This window comes from Silurus aristotelis, assembly GCF_946808225.1.
Source record: "Silurus aristotelis genome assembly, chromosome: 1".
Taxonomy (NCBI): domain Eukaryota; kingdom Metazoa; phylum Chordata; class Actinopteri; order Siluriformes; family Siluridae; genus Silurus; species Silurus aristotelis.
In genome coordinates this window covers 10,925,589-10,942,670 of record NC_139574.1, presented here as the reverse complement: position 1 = coordinate 10,942,670, position 17,082 = coordinate 10,925,589, and the positions used below count along the sequence as shown (strand labels likewise).

Here is a 17,082-nt window from a genome sequence, read left to right as displayed (position 1 = left end):
TATATATATATATATATATATATATATATATATATATATTAGGATATATTAATTCTTCCAGCATTACCAGCATAATTGTCATAATACACAATTCCATGTATGGTTTATGTGTTTACATGCTTGTATTGCTTGTATTTCTATATGATATCATAACTGTATATATGATTTTATGTGTTCTTTATTATGGATTTGCAGCCAGTTACTATTGTTACACCTATTGTGCTGCTATAGAAAATGTTTCAACATGTTCTGAGCAATGATATTTAAGAATTTAGATATTTAAGAATTTATGTTTTGGGGAACTTTTTCGCAGCTATCCCATTATATGTTTGTCATATCCCCCACCTGTACGAGGCAAACATCTGTGTGAAACTAACAAAGTATTGTTGTAAATTGGTATTGTATTGTGATTGTAGAGAGAATGGGCACCAGTGTGTATGAGCTCAGCCCTGTGCTATCAGGAGTCCCAGGTTCACCTGAGAAGACTGTCCGTGTGAATGCCATGGTTAAGATATTTCGCTTTGTTATGAAGCAGAGCTACATCTGTGCCCTCATTGCCATGATGGTGAGTTTGATACAGAAGGTGTCAATAAGTCCATTATGATGACAGTACAGCATCATATCTAAACTCAATAAGCTTTTGGCCCCTCCATACTAAAATCTACGTAATTAAACTATTTTTGTTTCACTTCCTTATAGGCATGGAGTATCACATACGTGAGCTGGCTGACCTTCGTCTTTCTCATCTGGTCCTGCACCTTATGGATGGTACGAGATAGGAGGAAGTATGCCATGATTACTTCTCCCTTCATGGTGTTTTATGGGGACCTGCTTATCGTGCTGCAGTACATCTGGAGCTTCCAGACACTACAGCCCGTCCCGGGCCTCTTCCTCAAGAAGGAGGTGCCCTTTCGGGAACTGGGCTCTAAGGTATGACATTGCAGTTGAGAGTGTGAATGTTTATTTGTTTGTCTCTGAATCCAATTACTATCAATGGAGTAACAAATTATTTAGGGGGGAAAAATAGACTATTTCCCTATTACACCAAATGTAGCACATTTTTTTTGTGCACAGTTTTTTCGGTTTTGATGTTTAAATATAAAGACAACTTATTTAACAAATGAAAATGAAAAATGAAAAAAAAAAATTATAAACTGGTTACTTAAGATAAAGAAAAGTATTTTAATGTTAGTATTAACTCACTGATGTCAAAACTGTGTACATCAAAATATTTTTAGGACAAATTCATAGGACAAATTCACCAGACAGCTAGTATAGTGTATTACCTAGGGGTGCTTGCAGTTTTTAATTAATCAACTAACTAGTAAATAAATAAAATAATAAAAATTTTTGTTTGTTAATTTTTTTGTTTGTTCATATTTATATACTTTTTTTTGCTACTTTTTTTTTTTTGCTAATGTGTGTGTGTGTGTGTGTGTGTGTGTATATATATATATATATATATATATATATATATATATATATATATATATATATATGTATGTATATATATGTATATATATATATATGTATGTATATAATTTTGTTTATTCATACTTATACTTATAGTAAGATTATATTTTAATATACTTTCATACTTATTTTATTTATATTTACGATACTTTACTCTTTTTTTTTATCTTGTATTGTATTTCTTTCATGTTTATATATGTCATACTCTGTATGAATATGTATGTATAAATAATATTTGAATTTAAATTTTAATATTCAGTTAGGGTATAGCAGAGGGTAGAACTGTGATCATTTTAACATTTGTGCAAGGTAAAGCGATGGCAGTAAAAAGGGCTTGTGAGATGATATATTTTGCAGTGTTTTACGGTTTTCCTGTTATTCACATACAAAGCCATACACAATGTGACATGCAGTGAAATTGAAGTTTTTATGACTGTCCATGACGTTAAAATAGAATGAAAAATGAAATGTATATAAACTGGAATTTGTGTTTAAGTAGAAAAACACGTTTTAATCAATTTATTTTTTAATAAACTGCAAAGTGTGTGCAATTGCTTGTGCAATATCTGGCTGAGGTACTGGTTGTTTTAAGTCTACAATTCACTTTCATAACAATTTTCTTGTTAGAAAGAATCCAGGTCTCCCAAAAAGTGGGAGAAACTATTCTTTATTGCCCCTATTGCCTAATTTTTCTGATTTAAAAAACTTTTTTCTTTTTGATGGATAACATTCTCCCTAGAGAATAAAATATAAAAAACAAATACAGCTGGTCAATTTATTCAAATAATTACACACACATACTATTAAAATAAGAAAAAATAATTTTATTTTCTAATACTGTCCTGCATCCAACTAACACAGGGACTAAGAACATCCTGTTATGATAAGATCCTCTAAATAAAGTCACTGGCAAAAGATGGGTCCAGAATAGTATCATAACACAAGTCACATTTTGTTTTCCATTAGTAAGTTGTTTTATAGCTTATTACCTGATCCTACTTATCAAGACTGTCTTAAAATACATTTGTAATACATATATTAATTTAATACATTATCATACATTTTGTTACTAATCATGAAAAACCTTTTGTGTGTGTATATAGATCCTGTGTCTTCTAAGTTTCTGGCTACTTCTAAGACAAGCTTTGACAGAACGGAAAGAGCGACAGAGAGACGAGACACAGTTATCTGATATCAGGGTGGAGGACAGCTCACAAGGTGAGACATGTTCCTCTCATTTAAAAGTACTTTCCCAAACAACAATTTTACTTCTAGGGACATTCATGTCTGCTTATCCTTCCGCTCTTCTGTCGAGCGCTTTTTGTATCTGTAATGATATCAGTGACTGGTATCAGGTCCATATTAGCTAAAACTTCTGAAGCAAATATAAAATTATGGAAAGCTCGCTGGCTCAGGGTTCACGTTTACTCTCAATCCTTACTGTTCACATTCTCTCGATCCTTTTCAGATATGCAGAGAATTGCTTGTAGCCCAACAACATGAAGCAAGTTAAAGTGGGCCATGTGATAGCAGCAGTAGTTACACTATATGGACAAAAGTTTGTGGACACCTGACCATACAATTTCTATGTTTTTTTTTTTAACATCTGATTCCACATTTAGTCCCCATTTGCTGTTATAATAATCTCCACTCACCCTGTACTAGAATTTGGAGTGTGGTAATGGAGAGTTGTGCTTTTTCAGCCATATAGGTGTTAGTAAAGTCAGGTGCTGATGAAATGTGAAGAGGTCTGGGGTGCAGTCAGTGTTTACATTCATCCCAAATGCTTGAGGTTAGAGAGCTTTAGCAGGCCACTCAAGATCTTTCCCTCCAATCCATGTTCATCGAGCTGGAACAGGTTTGGGTCTCCTAGTTCAAGTGAAGGAAGATTTTAATGCTTCCTTATCCAGAGACATCCTATAAAATTGTGTTCCACCAACTTTGTGAGAAGAACCACATGTGGCTGGACAAGACAGGTGTCCCAATACTTTTGTCCATATAGCATACATGGCCTAGGGTTAATAACAACAGGCAGTGAGCTACTCTATATTGCAGAGGTGGTCTCATGTTAGAGGTTATACTTCACACAAAAAGTCATTTTTTTTTTTGTAGATTTTTACATTAGTAAAATTGTTTGTATTTTTATTAGGAAAGGTTTTATTATAATAATGGTTTCTTCAGCATTTCAATAAAAATCCTTTAGTTTGAACAAATAAATAAAAGTATTATGCTATTAAACAAAATACGATATATTATACAATATAATATTATATAGCGCAAACATTATGTATTATACAATATATTTTGTAATATTGTGATATGTAATAATAATTGTGTGTGTGTGTGTGTGTGTGTGTGTGTGTGTGTGTGTGTGTGCTCATTACAGAGAAATATATGGATGGTGAGGTTGGGGGACAGAGAGAGATGATGGATGTGTTAGGCGGTATGCTCATGGCCATGTTGAATAAGTACTGGATCTATATCTGTGGAGGAATGTTCTTTTTCGTGAGCTTCGAGGGACGTATCGTCATGTACAAGATTATCTACATGATGATGTTCCTCTTCTGTGTAGCACTCTATCAGGTGTGTCAGTAGCCTCTGACTTCTCAATAGAACCTTGTTACCAGTATTATTACACCAGTTGTGTATTGCTTTTAATATTACTGTTAGTGGCACTTTCATTAAAGAAAAGTGACATTTTTATATTTATTTTCTGCAGCTGAACTATGAGAGGTGGAGATGGATGCTGAAATACTTCTGGATGTCAGTGGTGGTGTACACCATGCTGGTGCTTATACTTATCTACACATTTCAGTTTGAGTCCTCTTTACACGTCTGGTCCAATATAACTGGCTTGAGCAAAGAGAAGTGAGTATAAACATGTGGAAGGAGGATATGCATACGTGAATGAAAACATTTGAGATGCCAATGACAGTGTGAAAGTGTAGAGGTACAGAGGTACACTATATGGCCAAAAGTATAGGAACAATACTTTTTTGAGGCACACAATACTTTTTTGAGGCACACAATACTTTTTTGTGTGTTTTGAGGCACACAATTGTATAGAATATCTTTGGTTGTTGCAGCATAACATTTGAACTAGGATACACTAACCTGTTCCAGCATAAGAATTCCTGAAGATATGGTTTACATGGGTTGGAGTAAAAAGCTTTTGAGTGGCCTTCTACAAAAAGCTGACATAAATTATATTGAACACCTTTTGGATGACGCTGAGTGCACCCCAGGCCTCCTCACCCTATATCATTACATGACTTTACTAACACTCTTGTGGCTGAATGAGCACAAATTTCTACAAGCACACTCCAAAATCTATAGTGACATTTTCCCAGAAGAGTGGAAGTTATTATAACAGCAAATTGGGACGAATGTTCAAAAATCACATACAAATCTAATGGTCAGGTGGTCCACAAACATCTGTCCATATGTTGCAGATACTGTGGTGGCCTGAAAATCCATTCACATTGGTTTTACATTTATGTTTGAAATTCTAAAATTGACAAGCTTCTCCAAACTGAAATTGGTGTTTATTTTACACATATGCCAATGGAAATCAAAGTGCAGGGAGGAACTATCACTAATTGACATTTCTACATTTACAACAATATCCGTTTATGGATAAAGAACAATGTGACTGCAAAAAGTTAAAGAATTGGTTTACAACAGGAAAAGCTTCTTATTATTTTAATAATGAGCCAAATCAAATTTCAAATTCAAATTTTGTTCGACACATACACATTCATACAGAGTTCTACATGAAGTACATAAAGTAAAAGTAACAAACAGAATTTAATCACACTGTGATATCTGGAAGGTTCTCCACGAACACCACACAGAACATTAACATTATAATTTGCTTTAACTAAAATATGTTATTTTTTTGAAAAACACAAACAGACTTCATTTAAATTAAATCTTAAAACGTAATTTAATAAACGCATTAAAAGGTTGTCCACTTTGTGTGTGTGTGTGTGTGTGTGTGTGTGTGTGTGTGTGTGTGTGTGTGTGTGTGTGTGTGTGTGTGTGTAGGCTGGAAGATCTAGGCCTGGAGAGGTTCTCTGTTCCAGCTCTGTTCACACGAATCTTCATCCCTACCTCCTTCCTGCTGGTGTGTATCCTCCACCTGCACTACTTCCATGAACGCTTCTTGCAGCTCACTGACATCAAGGCAGTCGCTGACAAGCAGAAAAGCACCATCTCCAGGTGAGCTCAGTGGGAGGACAAGTTTAAAATTTATCCTAAGTGTGTCATGTCTCATCCTTATGTATAGGATTGCTCTGGAAATTTCTTTCTTTTAATCAAATATATCATATAGCAGAGTATATATATATATATACAGTGAGGAAAATAAGTATTTGAACACCCTGCTATTTTGCAAGTTCTCCCATTTAGAAATCATGGAGGGGTCTGAAATTATCATCGTAGGTGCATGTCCACTGCGAGAGACATGATCTAAAAAAATAAAAATCCAGAAATCACAATGTATGATTTTTAAACTATTTATTTGTATGATACAGCTGCAAATAAGTATTTGAACACCTGAGAAAGTCAATGTTAATATTTTGTACAGTAGCCTTTGTTTGCAATTACAGAGGTCAAACATTTCCTGTAGTTTTTCACCAGGTTTGCACACACTGCAGGAGGGATTTTGGCCCACTCCTCCACACAGATCTTCTCTAGATCAGTCAGGTTTCTGGCCTGCCGCTGAGAAACACGGAGTTTGAGCTCCCTCCAAAGATTCTCTATTGGGTTTAGGTCTGGAGACTGGCTAGGCCACACCAGAACCTTGATATGCTTCTTACAGAGCCACTCCTTGGTTATCCTGGGTGTGTGCTTCGGGTCATTGTCATGTTGGAAGACCCAGCCTTGATCCATCTTCAATGCTCTAACTGAGTGAAGGAGGTTGTTCCCCAAAATCTCGCAATACATGGCCCCGGTCATCCTCTCCTTAATACAGTGCAGTCGCCCTGTCCCATGTGCAGAAAAACACCCCCAAAGCATGATGCTACCACCCCCATGCTTCACAGTAGGGATGGTGTTCTTGGGATGGTACTCATCATTCTTCTTCCTCCAAACACGTTTAGTGTAATTATGACCCAAAAGTTCTATTTTGGTCTCATCTGACCACATGACTTTCTCCCATGACTCCTCTGGATCATCCAAATGGTCATTGGCAAACTTAAGACGTGCCAGGACATGTGCTGGTTTAAGCAGGGGAACCTTCCGTGCCATGCATGATTTCAAACCATGACGTCTTAGTGTATTACCAACAGTAACCTTGGAAACGGTGGTCCCAGCTCTTTTCAGGTCATTGACCAGCTCCTTCCGTGCAGTTCTGGGCTGATTTCTCACCTTCCTTAGGATCATTGAGACCCCACGAGGTGAGATCTTGCATGGAGCCCCAGTCCGAGGGAGATTGACAGTCATGTTTAGCTTCTTCCATTTTCTAATGATTGCTCCAACAGTGGACCTTTTTTCACCAAGCTGCTTGTCAATTTCCCCGTAGCCCTTTCCAGCCTTGTGGAGGTGTATAATTTTGTCTCTAGTGTCTTTGGACAGCTCTTTGGTCTTGGCCATGTTAGTAGTTGGATTCTTACTGATTGTATGGGGTGGACAGGTGTCTTTATGCAGCTAACGACCTCAAACAGGTTCATCTAATTTAGGATAATAAATGTAGTGGAGGTGGACATTTTAAAGGCAGACTAACAAGGTCTTTGAGGGTCAGAATTCTAGCTGATAGACAGGTCTTCAAATACTTATTTGCAGCTGTATCATACAAATAAATAGTTTTAAAATCATACATTGTGATTTTTGGATTTTTTTTTTTAGATTATGTCTCTCATAGTGGACATGCACCTACGATGACAATTTCAGACCCCTCCATGATTTCTAAGTAGGAGAACTTGCAAAATAGCAGGGTGTTCAAATACTTATTTTCCTAACTGTATATATATATATATATATATATATATATATATATATATATATATATACACACACATACATATATATATATATATATATATATATATATATATATATATATATATATATATATATATATATATATATATATATATATATATATATGTGTGTGTGTGTGTGTGTGTATATATATATATATATATATATATATATATATATATATATATATATATATATATATATATATATATGTATATGTATGTGTGTGTATGTATATGTATGTATGTGTGTGTATATATATATATATATATACACGTGTGTGTATATATATATATATATATATATATATATATACACGTGTGTGTATATATAACAATTATCATTGTGGTTGTTGTGTTAAAATTTAATTAAGATTACCTTGTTTTTTTCAGACTTGTACATCTTGATGGCAGTTTGGCAGATTTATCAATGATAAAACCTGAGATTAGCTCTTCAGTTAAAGACAAAGAAATGGAGGAAAAAATTAATCTTGATGAAGATGGGGATGCCATTAAGAAAAGAGAAGAAGAAGTTGAAGATATATCTGATGTATTCTGTAAGCCGGCGAGTTTTTCCTGCCACATAAAATCCGAACCAGAGCCTGATCTTGGAGAAGGTAATGTTTACACAATCAATTATACCATAATGTTTTTATAAGATATTACAATATATGATATTATAGCATTTGGGGACATACCCCAGCCTGGGGTAGAGGAAGGCACTGGCCATGCCTGGGGTCTAGACAGGAGAGGCTCACGGAAATAGCATGAAGGTCCCCAACTCTCTTTAGAAATTAAATGGCCAGTAGAAAAACAGCCTTGACTGTTAAAAATTTTAAGGGCACCTCAGGCAAGGGCTCAAAGGGAGTCTTAGACAGGACCCCCAGAAATACGGCCAGGTCCCATGAAGGCACTCTGGGTCACACCTGAGTCCTCAGCCTCAGGATACCGTGGAGGAAACGTGTTACTAGAGGGTTTTTCCATAGCAAGCGGAGCAATGATAAGCCACAATAGCAGACACGTAAACCTTTAGGGTGGAAGAAGACAACCCTTTAATAAACTCTTCCTGAAGAAATTTAGCGCTTGGCCAACCGGGCAGTTAACTGAATCTAACTGGTGACCTTCGCACCATATATTAAAAAGGCGCCACTTTGCGGCATACGACCTTCTTGTGAAGGGAGCTCTGGATTGGAGAATGGTCTCTAGCACCTTGGCTGAGCGGCCAGTGGGATAAGAGCTGTGCCCTCTCAGGGTCCACAGCCACAGCCTCCACAGCTCGGGGTGGGTGTATAGCAAAGTGGCCCTTGTTTACTAGGTCGGCGAACCATGGCTGGCCTGGCCAGCATGGGGATACCAGGAGGAGACGGACTTGGCAAACCTGATTTAAGACACGATTTGTCTGCTGACTGTCTTTTCTCATCCTGAAACCTACTACCATATTAACGTCGCCACCAAACAGGCCAGTCAGCACGACTGGGGCGTCCAGGAGAATGGCTCAGTCCCTGTCTATGAGATCGGAGGCCAAGGGTGCGTCTCAGTGGCCACCAGGGCTGCCATAGACTGGCCAATTATCCTAGCGTTTTTTTTAATGTCCCTGAGGGCCAGGTCTGTTGCACGACGCAGCTCTAAAATGTCGTCATCTCTCCTTTCATCTCCTCCATCAGTCTCTTTAAGCAGGTCCACCTGGTAGGCTTGTAAGACTGCCATGGTGTGCAAACAGCTTACAACCTGACCTGCCACTGTATAAGCTTGCCCACCAAAGCCGAAGAGGTCCAAAGAGGCTTGGAGGGCAGCGGCAGGCCTTTAAGGTCTGACACAGCACTAGGGGAGAGATAGACAGCCAGCGTCTGTTTAACCGGGGGAATCGTCCAATAGACCACACTCTTTCAGTCCCACTAAGTTTGAGTAGAGGTAAACATAAGAACTCAAGAGGTGGACAAATACAATTCATCTAATTTATTTAGAGGACGCTGTTTCTGATTCTCAGCTATCCAAGCGATGTCAAGCTGGGAAACAGCACGAGTCAATACCTCCAAAAGCTCCTCGAACTGGACTGGCACCGAAGACATGTCCACGGGTTTGTGCAATATGGCACCCCCCCATCTCTCTCCACAAAGGCAGGAAACCACCAAAGAGCGGGCTTCCGAGCCCTAAAAAATGGCACTTGATCTGTCAGGTGAGGAATGAGAAAGGGGCAAGCCCGTCTTCATTCCCTCTGTCAGGTCCAATTGCAAACCCCATGACCTCAAACGCTGCTTCGCCTCGGCAGGAGCAGGGCCAGAACCTCGAGGAAAGCTATCGAGAGAGCCTTCCCAGACAAGCTACACATAGACTGTGTGTATCAAGCCCCCCCTAACCCCGTGATAAAGCGGGGCCAAGGATAAACATACATAGCGCTTGCCTTTAGTTTGCTTTTTAATTATTCAGAACTTTTTTTTACAGACTTACCGATACTTACCTGCACCAAAAAAAAAAAAACAGACACACACAGCAAAAAAAAAAAAGTCTTTTATTTTTATAAACTGGTTAGTCAGGTAATAACTGAATTGAGTTTGTCTTGTTCCTATTGTACCAAAGTTTCCAACAACACTTTACTTAACACAAAGCAGCTGCTGTGAAATGCACATAGCCTACACTAGTGTTGATCAAAAAGCTTTGACGTCATCAGAGTTTCTTGTCTGCTTACATTTTATAAACCTTTTTTTCTTCATTATTCAGGAAGTGACATAATGTGTCAAAAAATGCTGTGATGATTCACCAGTGTTTAAGGATGTTGCATAGTGCTCTCTGGAATTTACTGCATTTCCTATTTGTTGTCAAGAATCTAGACTAAATGTTTTGATGTACACCAGCTGTTCACCTCATAAGACCACTTATGGGTAGCAATTAGTGATAAATGGATTATGAAGTGTGTCGTCTAGAGCAATCTGTATCTGTCAGACTGTTCTTAGAATATAGAGGGCCATCAAGTGCTGTTGCTATTGTATATATAGAATGCTTTCTTAGCTTTTCTTACAGTATCTCTATCCCTACTGCTCTGTTATTATTTGTGACATTATAAATTCAAATAATCCCATGAATAAAGCACTAATAATTTGTGGTATATTATTCCACATATATACAGATCTAAAAAATAAGTGGCACCTGGTGATGGACCGGCTGACCGTGCTGTTCCTCAAGTTTCTGCAGTATATCCATCAGCTGCAGCTCTTCATTTGGTGGCTTCTGGAGCTTCACGTTATCAAGATTGTGTCATCTTACATCATCTGGGTTTCTGTCAAAGAGGTGAGCTCACTGGTGGTTATCAAGAGAATAAATTGGCACAAAGATAATATGGGTTCACTGTAGGACTTTTCTTGGATGGTATTCATGATCCCGACAAGTATTTATGGTTTACATGCAGAACTAATACTAGCTGCTAGCATCCTAATGCTCACACTTCAAACCTAAACAAGATCTTGACGATTTAGTCTGCTGTTTTTCCCACGTTTTGCCTCTTTGCTTTACAAAGCAATGAAACTCGAAAGATGTCTCTTTAAAACGAGTCAGCATAACAATATCTATTTGAAATTTTGTTCATTAGCCTTAGATTATGCTGAACAGCTATAGATGCGATACAAGCAGTTATGCACTAGCTGTTTTCATAAAAACAGTAATGTATTAGAAAAAGTTTATTAAATATAAACCATACAGACAGTACTACTGTCAGAGATTCTACTACAGAAAACTAATCTACACCTTCTGACCAGTCAGACAATTCAACGGTATACATAAAAGATGTCCATTTGTCCGAAAAGTCAAAAAACAATGAAAGTATGTTCAATTAGTGTTGCTTAAAAAGCATCACTATTATAATCTGGAATACATATATATTTTCTCTGCCGCTGTATCATTTTTGCTTTACAGATTTTGCCTAGCATATTTTTTAATCAATAAACCTGCTTATCATATTCTCATTGGCTCCTGACATTTTTGTAGCTTAGCCTATTAGTAATAACTCTATATAACTGTGTTAATGATTTACTGATATGTTTAGGTTCTATGATTAATGAGTTATAAGTAAGTGTGTAATATGCTTGGTGTGTTGTGTTGCCAGGTGTCCCTGTTTAATTATGTTTTCTTGGTGAGTTGGGCTTTTGCTCTGCCCTTCAGTCAGTTTCGCCCTCTGGCCTCCAGCGTGTGCACCGTTTGGACCTGTGTCATTATTGTGTGCAAAATGCTCTACCAGCTTACTTCTATTCAGCCTTCTACATACTCCAAAAACTGTTCCATGGTGAGAAATGAATCATACACAAGCATAAATAGTATACATACACACAATAACAAATGAAGTGGCAGTAAAAATAAACTGCTATGTGATGTTTTTATCTCTTTAGTATTTGCTACAGCTAATTGCTTAGAGTGTATTGTTCTCTTTTTTCATTTTGTCTCAGCCGGATAACTATACAGATGTTCAGAGGTTGGACATGGCCAGGTCTATTCTCTACAGCAGTCCAGTAGACCCTGCCAACTGGGTTGGTCTCAAGAAGTTCTCTCCATTACTGGAGAATTTAAGGGTACGCTTTGTGTAAAACCCCAACCACACAGATGTCTATAGCATTTATGCTGCCTTATTTGTTTTAATATGCTTTTAATCATGTACATGTTGCATGTGTCTTTCTGTGTAGAATAACCTGTTGATGTTGGCCCTACTCGCATTTGAGGTAACTGTCTACCGGCACCAAGATTTTTACCGTATGAGAAACAACCTGACTGCTCCTGTCACCAGAACAATTTTCCACAACATTACACGCCAGCACCTCGATGATGGCATCATTAATTGTGCCAAGTACTTTATCAACTACTTCTTCTACAAATTTGGTCTAGAGGTACTATTATATCTACATTGTTATATAAGTTTTAGTACTGTACATGGAGAAATTGTTCTGTATTACTTTCACACAGAATAGAAGCTTTCCTCATCTATTTTACTTTGTGTGTGTGTACTAAACTGTAAAAAAAAGTTATATTATTGTGTTCTATGAGAGAAAATTTCTGTGTTTGTTTTACTAAATATGCATCCTTTTTCTTCCAGACATGCTTCCTGTTAGCTGTCAGTGTCATTGGTCAGCGGATGGATTTTTGCGCAATGCTGCATGCATTCGGGTTGATTGTAGTGCTGTATCAACGCCGAAGGAAGGCCATTGCTGGGGTCTGGCCCAAATACTGCTGCTTCCTGGCCTGCATGCTAACCTACCAGTACTTGATATGCATTGGCATCCCACCAGCTGCCTGCTCAGGTCAGAGGGTAACAAATGGTCCTACAGAATAGAACTCAGGTTTAATAATGCTTTTAAATTCATGATAAGAAATGAGTTAAGTGTTACTTTACCTATTCAGCTACTGTGTATACTGTTTTTACAATGCTAAATTATGACAGTGCCAACATATTAAAGAGTACACTTCATGGGATCCATAGTTTACTCATTCACACAGAAACTTCTTTATCCTGGTTGGGGTCACAATAGACTCAAGGCCTATACCTGAAAACCCAGATAAGACTCCGGTCAATAAGTCTTTTCCAAGACTACATTTGCAAACTAATACATTTTGTTAGTCTAGCATTGGAAGATACCAGAAAGTCAAAGAACCCGTATTTAGCCCACAAGGATATTGTGTAGAACATGTAAAACTTGGAGATTATACGCATAACAATAAAGTGTCATATTTTAAGTATATTCCAGACTATATCCAGTGTATATCCTGTTTAAACTGTGTGACTCCATTCACAATTGGATAAAATACTAAATTATAGTAATAATTCAGGTAATCCATAAAGAATAACCATTTGTATGACCAAATAATATACACAGACTGGTGGTAAGGTGGTTTTATTTCACAAAATAATATTTTACCAAAATAAATCAAATAACGTCTTGTTTTTTTGTGTCTGCTCAGCAAAAGTGTAAATAGATAATGCAGGTTTGGGATTTCACTTCTTGGTGCACTGCTCTACCACTGTTTGTTCATGCGTGTCTATTTCTGACCAAAAACATAGCAGCTGAGTGAGAACGGAAAATCCGAGCTAATATGCCACACAGTCAACTAATTCTGATTCTTTCTGTACTGTGTTTCAGACTATCCATGGAGACATCCGTCATCCAGCATTGACTCTAATGTGGTTAAGTGGCTTTACCTGCCTGACTTCCATACCAAACCAAACCCTCTCTTTCTCCTCTGTGAGTGTTGGAATTCAGATATATAAGTTTTCTCTGTGACATAATCAAGGCTCAATTTAAATCCCTTCCTCTGTCTTTCTTTCCTTCTGTAGATGATTTCATGTTGCTGCTGTGTGCATCGCTGCAGAGACATGTATTTGAGGAGGAGAATGATCACGCAGTGCGTCTCCTGGCTGGTGATAACGTGGAGATTTGTCGAGACTTAGACGCTGCCACCTTTAGGCAACACAACCCTGTTCCTGATTTCATCCACTGCAGGTAAAACTACAGTGAGCAGACTGGCTTCCAATCATCACACATTTTCTAATAGAAAGTTAAGTGAAGTCTTTCTTACTGTCTCACGTCGAGAGTCCCGTTCAGTTTATACTGCATATTAATAAAAAGCAATAATGTGAAGTATGTGACCACACAAGTACATAATTTAATAATAACTTCAAGAAGAAGACACAAAGAGCTGTTGTTAAACACATTTTGGTTTAACATACATACAATGCATTCGCTGGTCAAAACCTTTATGAAAAGGCATGCTAATGAATCAAAGTGAATCACCAAACAAGAAATTATATGTCTTATATCTATGAGAATTTTTGCAAAATAATAAAAAGATTCTTAAATAAAGACAAAACAGTTACTCGGTTAGCATTTATAATATTTTATTAGTAAAAAAAAATATAGAACAGCTGAAATGTGTCTGACCCAAGGAACTAAGGTCTACCCTAAATGGGGTATACGCTTCAACATTCTTGTAGAAAGTAGTAATTTGGTAGATATATATTTAGAGTAGTCAATGTGCAGTTTGTATAGCAGTTTAAATTTACTGTCCACTAAAAATAACTCAACATACAGCCAATATTGTCTAAACAGCTGGCAACAAAAGTGAGTACACCCTAAGTGATATAGTGATCCGTTGTGTAACCGTGCAAAGTCACATGTCCTATTCATCATGTTCATGTTTTTGTCTGCTTGACAGGACCATACAAATGGTGTATCTTGTATTAGCAGTTTAAATTTGGTGCTTTGAGTACAACCCTCTTATACTGACCACTGGAGGTTGAACAAGGCACCTCATTGCAAAGGATCTGAGAATTAGAATTAAAACTGAGTTGCAGTACAGTGACCAGGGTCATAAAGAGGTTTTCCAAGAAAGGTCCCACTCAGAACAGACATCGCAAGGGTCGATCAAGGAAGTTGAGTCCTCATGCTGTGCATCACGTTGCTGCTCAAAAAACAGACGCATGAGTGCTGCAGCATTGCTTAAGAGGTTGCAGAATAGGTCGCTTTGCATGGCTGTCATTCCAGAAGGAAACCTCTTCTGAAGCTGGTTCACAAGAGAGCCTGCAAACGGTTTGCTAAAGGCAACCTGTCCAAGAGCATGAATTACAGGAACCATGCCCTGTGGTCTGATGAGACTAAGATAAACTACAATAAACCAAACCAAATAAACTTGTTTGGCTCAGATGATGTCCAGCATGTGTGGTGACACCCTGGTGAGGATGGTGGTGGAAGCATCATGGTCTGGGGCTGAATAAGTGCTGCTGTTACTGGAGAGCTGTGGTTAATTGAGAACCCTTCAATCAGAAACTGGCCCAACAGCAGGTTTCCAACATAATGATGACCCCAAACACACCGCCAAATGAGGCTGAGAAAGCTGAAGGTGAAGGTAATGGACCTGAACCCTATAGAGCACCTGTGGGGCTCCTCAAGCGGACGGTAGAGATGCACCATGTGGTCTAATATCCAGCAGCTCTGTGATGTCATTATGGAGGAGTGGAAGAGGATCCTAGCAACAACCTGTGCAGCTCTGGTGAATTCCATGTCCAGGAGGATTAAGGCAGTGCTGGATAACAATTGTGCTCACACAGAATACTGACACCTTGGACACAGTTTTGACACGTTTACTTAGGGTTTACTCAGTTTTGTTGCCAGTTATTTTGATGATAATGGATATATATTGAGTTATTTTTCCGAGGACAGTACAACTGTACTGCTACACAAGCTGTACACTGATTACTCTAAAATATATCCAAGTTTAATTTCTATAGTATTTTCTATACTTAAACGGTTGCTGAAATTTGAGGGTTGTACTCACTTTTGTGAGATACTGTATATATAAACAAGAGTTAAGATTTGTATTCGTCATAAACAAAATCATATGCAAAATACTACTTGCAGGGAAATAAAAACTCGATCGGCCGCTCAGAAATTGTGCATTAGGTAAAAGGGACCATAAATCTTAAATATTACAAAATAAGAGAAGATATGAGAAAATATATTATATAATGATGAAGTGTTATTCAAAAAAATTGTGCAAATATATTTAGATGTGCAAAATGGAAGTACAAAATGTAATAAGGTATAACAAACCAGAAACTGTAACAATGATTATGACACTCAATGAACACGAGTATGACGAAGGGAAAGAACTGTGCATAAGAGAATTATGGGATAGTTTAGATGGGCATGTTCGCATTAAAAAGTCTGATAGCTTGATGGGAAGAAGCTCCTCCTAAGCCTCTCAGATTTGGCCATCAGACAGCGGAGGTACTTTCCTGATGACAGTGGACTGAACAGGTAGTTACTGGGATGATTGGGATCCTTGATGATCTTTTTAAATCAGATTGTAATTTCATGTACATAAGCTTTAAAATGGATGTTGTTCTATACTATAATGACTCCAAGAGAAAAATACAATAAAATCAAACAATCTAGCAATCTCATTTATCACATCAACATTGTTTTGATATTCAAAAGTGAGATTTTTGTTTTTCCTGGAAAAGGAAGAAAGGTCTCAGTAGCACTCTGCTCTTTCCTGCCTCATATCAAATAACTGCAGAATGTTTAGTCACTCTGTGCAATTCATAATGACTTTACCAGCCTTTGACAATGTTCACCATGTCCTGAAACCCAATAAGGTGTGCAACATGAGCCTAACTCACAACTCCTCACTCAATCGTGTGGCATGTTTGTGGCACTTATTTCTACTTCAGTGCTGCACAAGCTCTTTCATCGGTGCATGGAGAATTGTGCTGAGTGTGCACTTTTTGTGCTACCAAGAAGTTCATGTAAAGTCAGTCAACGGATAGATAATTGACTCACTAGGGAGCATCTGCATTTTTGTAAGTATGAGTCTGTCAATGATATTTAGAAAGATACATAGAAATATGTATCATATATAATTTATAATTAGGGTTAAAAAAAAATAAAAGCAACAGAAAAGTTTAACTTTACTTTGGGGAAATGGTCGCTTACTGGTTAAGATGTTGGACTTCTGATCAGTGGTTCAAATCCCAGCACCACTAGGTTGTTCCCGCCAGGCTTTTGAGCAAGGTCTTTAAACCCTCATTGTTCAGATGTACCATAAAGGTCAGATAATTGTAAGTCGTTCTGGATAAATGCATCTGCAAAATGCC

The 17,082-nt window shown here is 37.6% G+C and overlaps 1 protein-coding gene across 3 annotated transcripts in view; it reads left to right on the top strand.

Annotated features, from left to right (window-relative positions):
* The window catches only part of piezo2a (piezo-type mechanosensitive ion channel component 2a), a 153,855-nt gene that overhangs the window by 110,010 nt on the left and 26,763 nt on the right, over positions 1-17,082 (top strand). For all 3 annotated transcript variants that reach the window (XM_083543206.1, XM_083543207.1, XM_083543205.1), the window contains exons 11-24: positions 417-565; positions 700-930; positions 2,577-2,691; positions 3,860-4,056; positions 4,193-4,341; positions 5,521-5,694; positions 7,848-8,071; positions 10,579-10,739; positions 11,551-11,727; positions 11,888-12,010; positions 12,122-12,322; positions 12,529-12,733; positions 13,571-13,672; positions 13,765-13,930. In XM_083543206.1, coding sequence (XP_083399332.1) covers positions 417-565; positions 700-930; positions 2,577-2,691; positions 3,860-4,056; positions 4,193-4,341; positions 5,521-5,694; positions 7,848-8,071; positions 10,579-10,739; positions 11,551-11,727; positions 11,888-12,010; positions 12,122-12,322; positions 12,529-12,733; positions 13,571-13,672; positions 13,765-13,930 — 2,374 coding nt within the window. The remainder of the gene's footprint in view (positions 1-416; positions 566-699; positions 931-2,576; positions 2,692-3,859; positions 4,057-4,192; positions 4,342-5,520; positions 5,695-7,847; positions 8,072-10,578; positions 10,740-11,550; positions 11,728-11,887; positions 12,011-12,121; positions 12,323-12,528; positions 12,734-13,570; positions 13,673-13,764; positions 13,931-17,082) is intronic.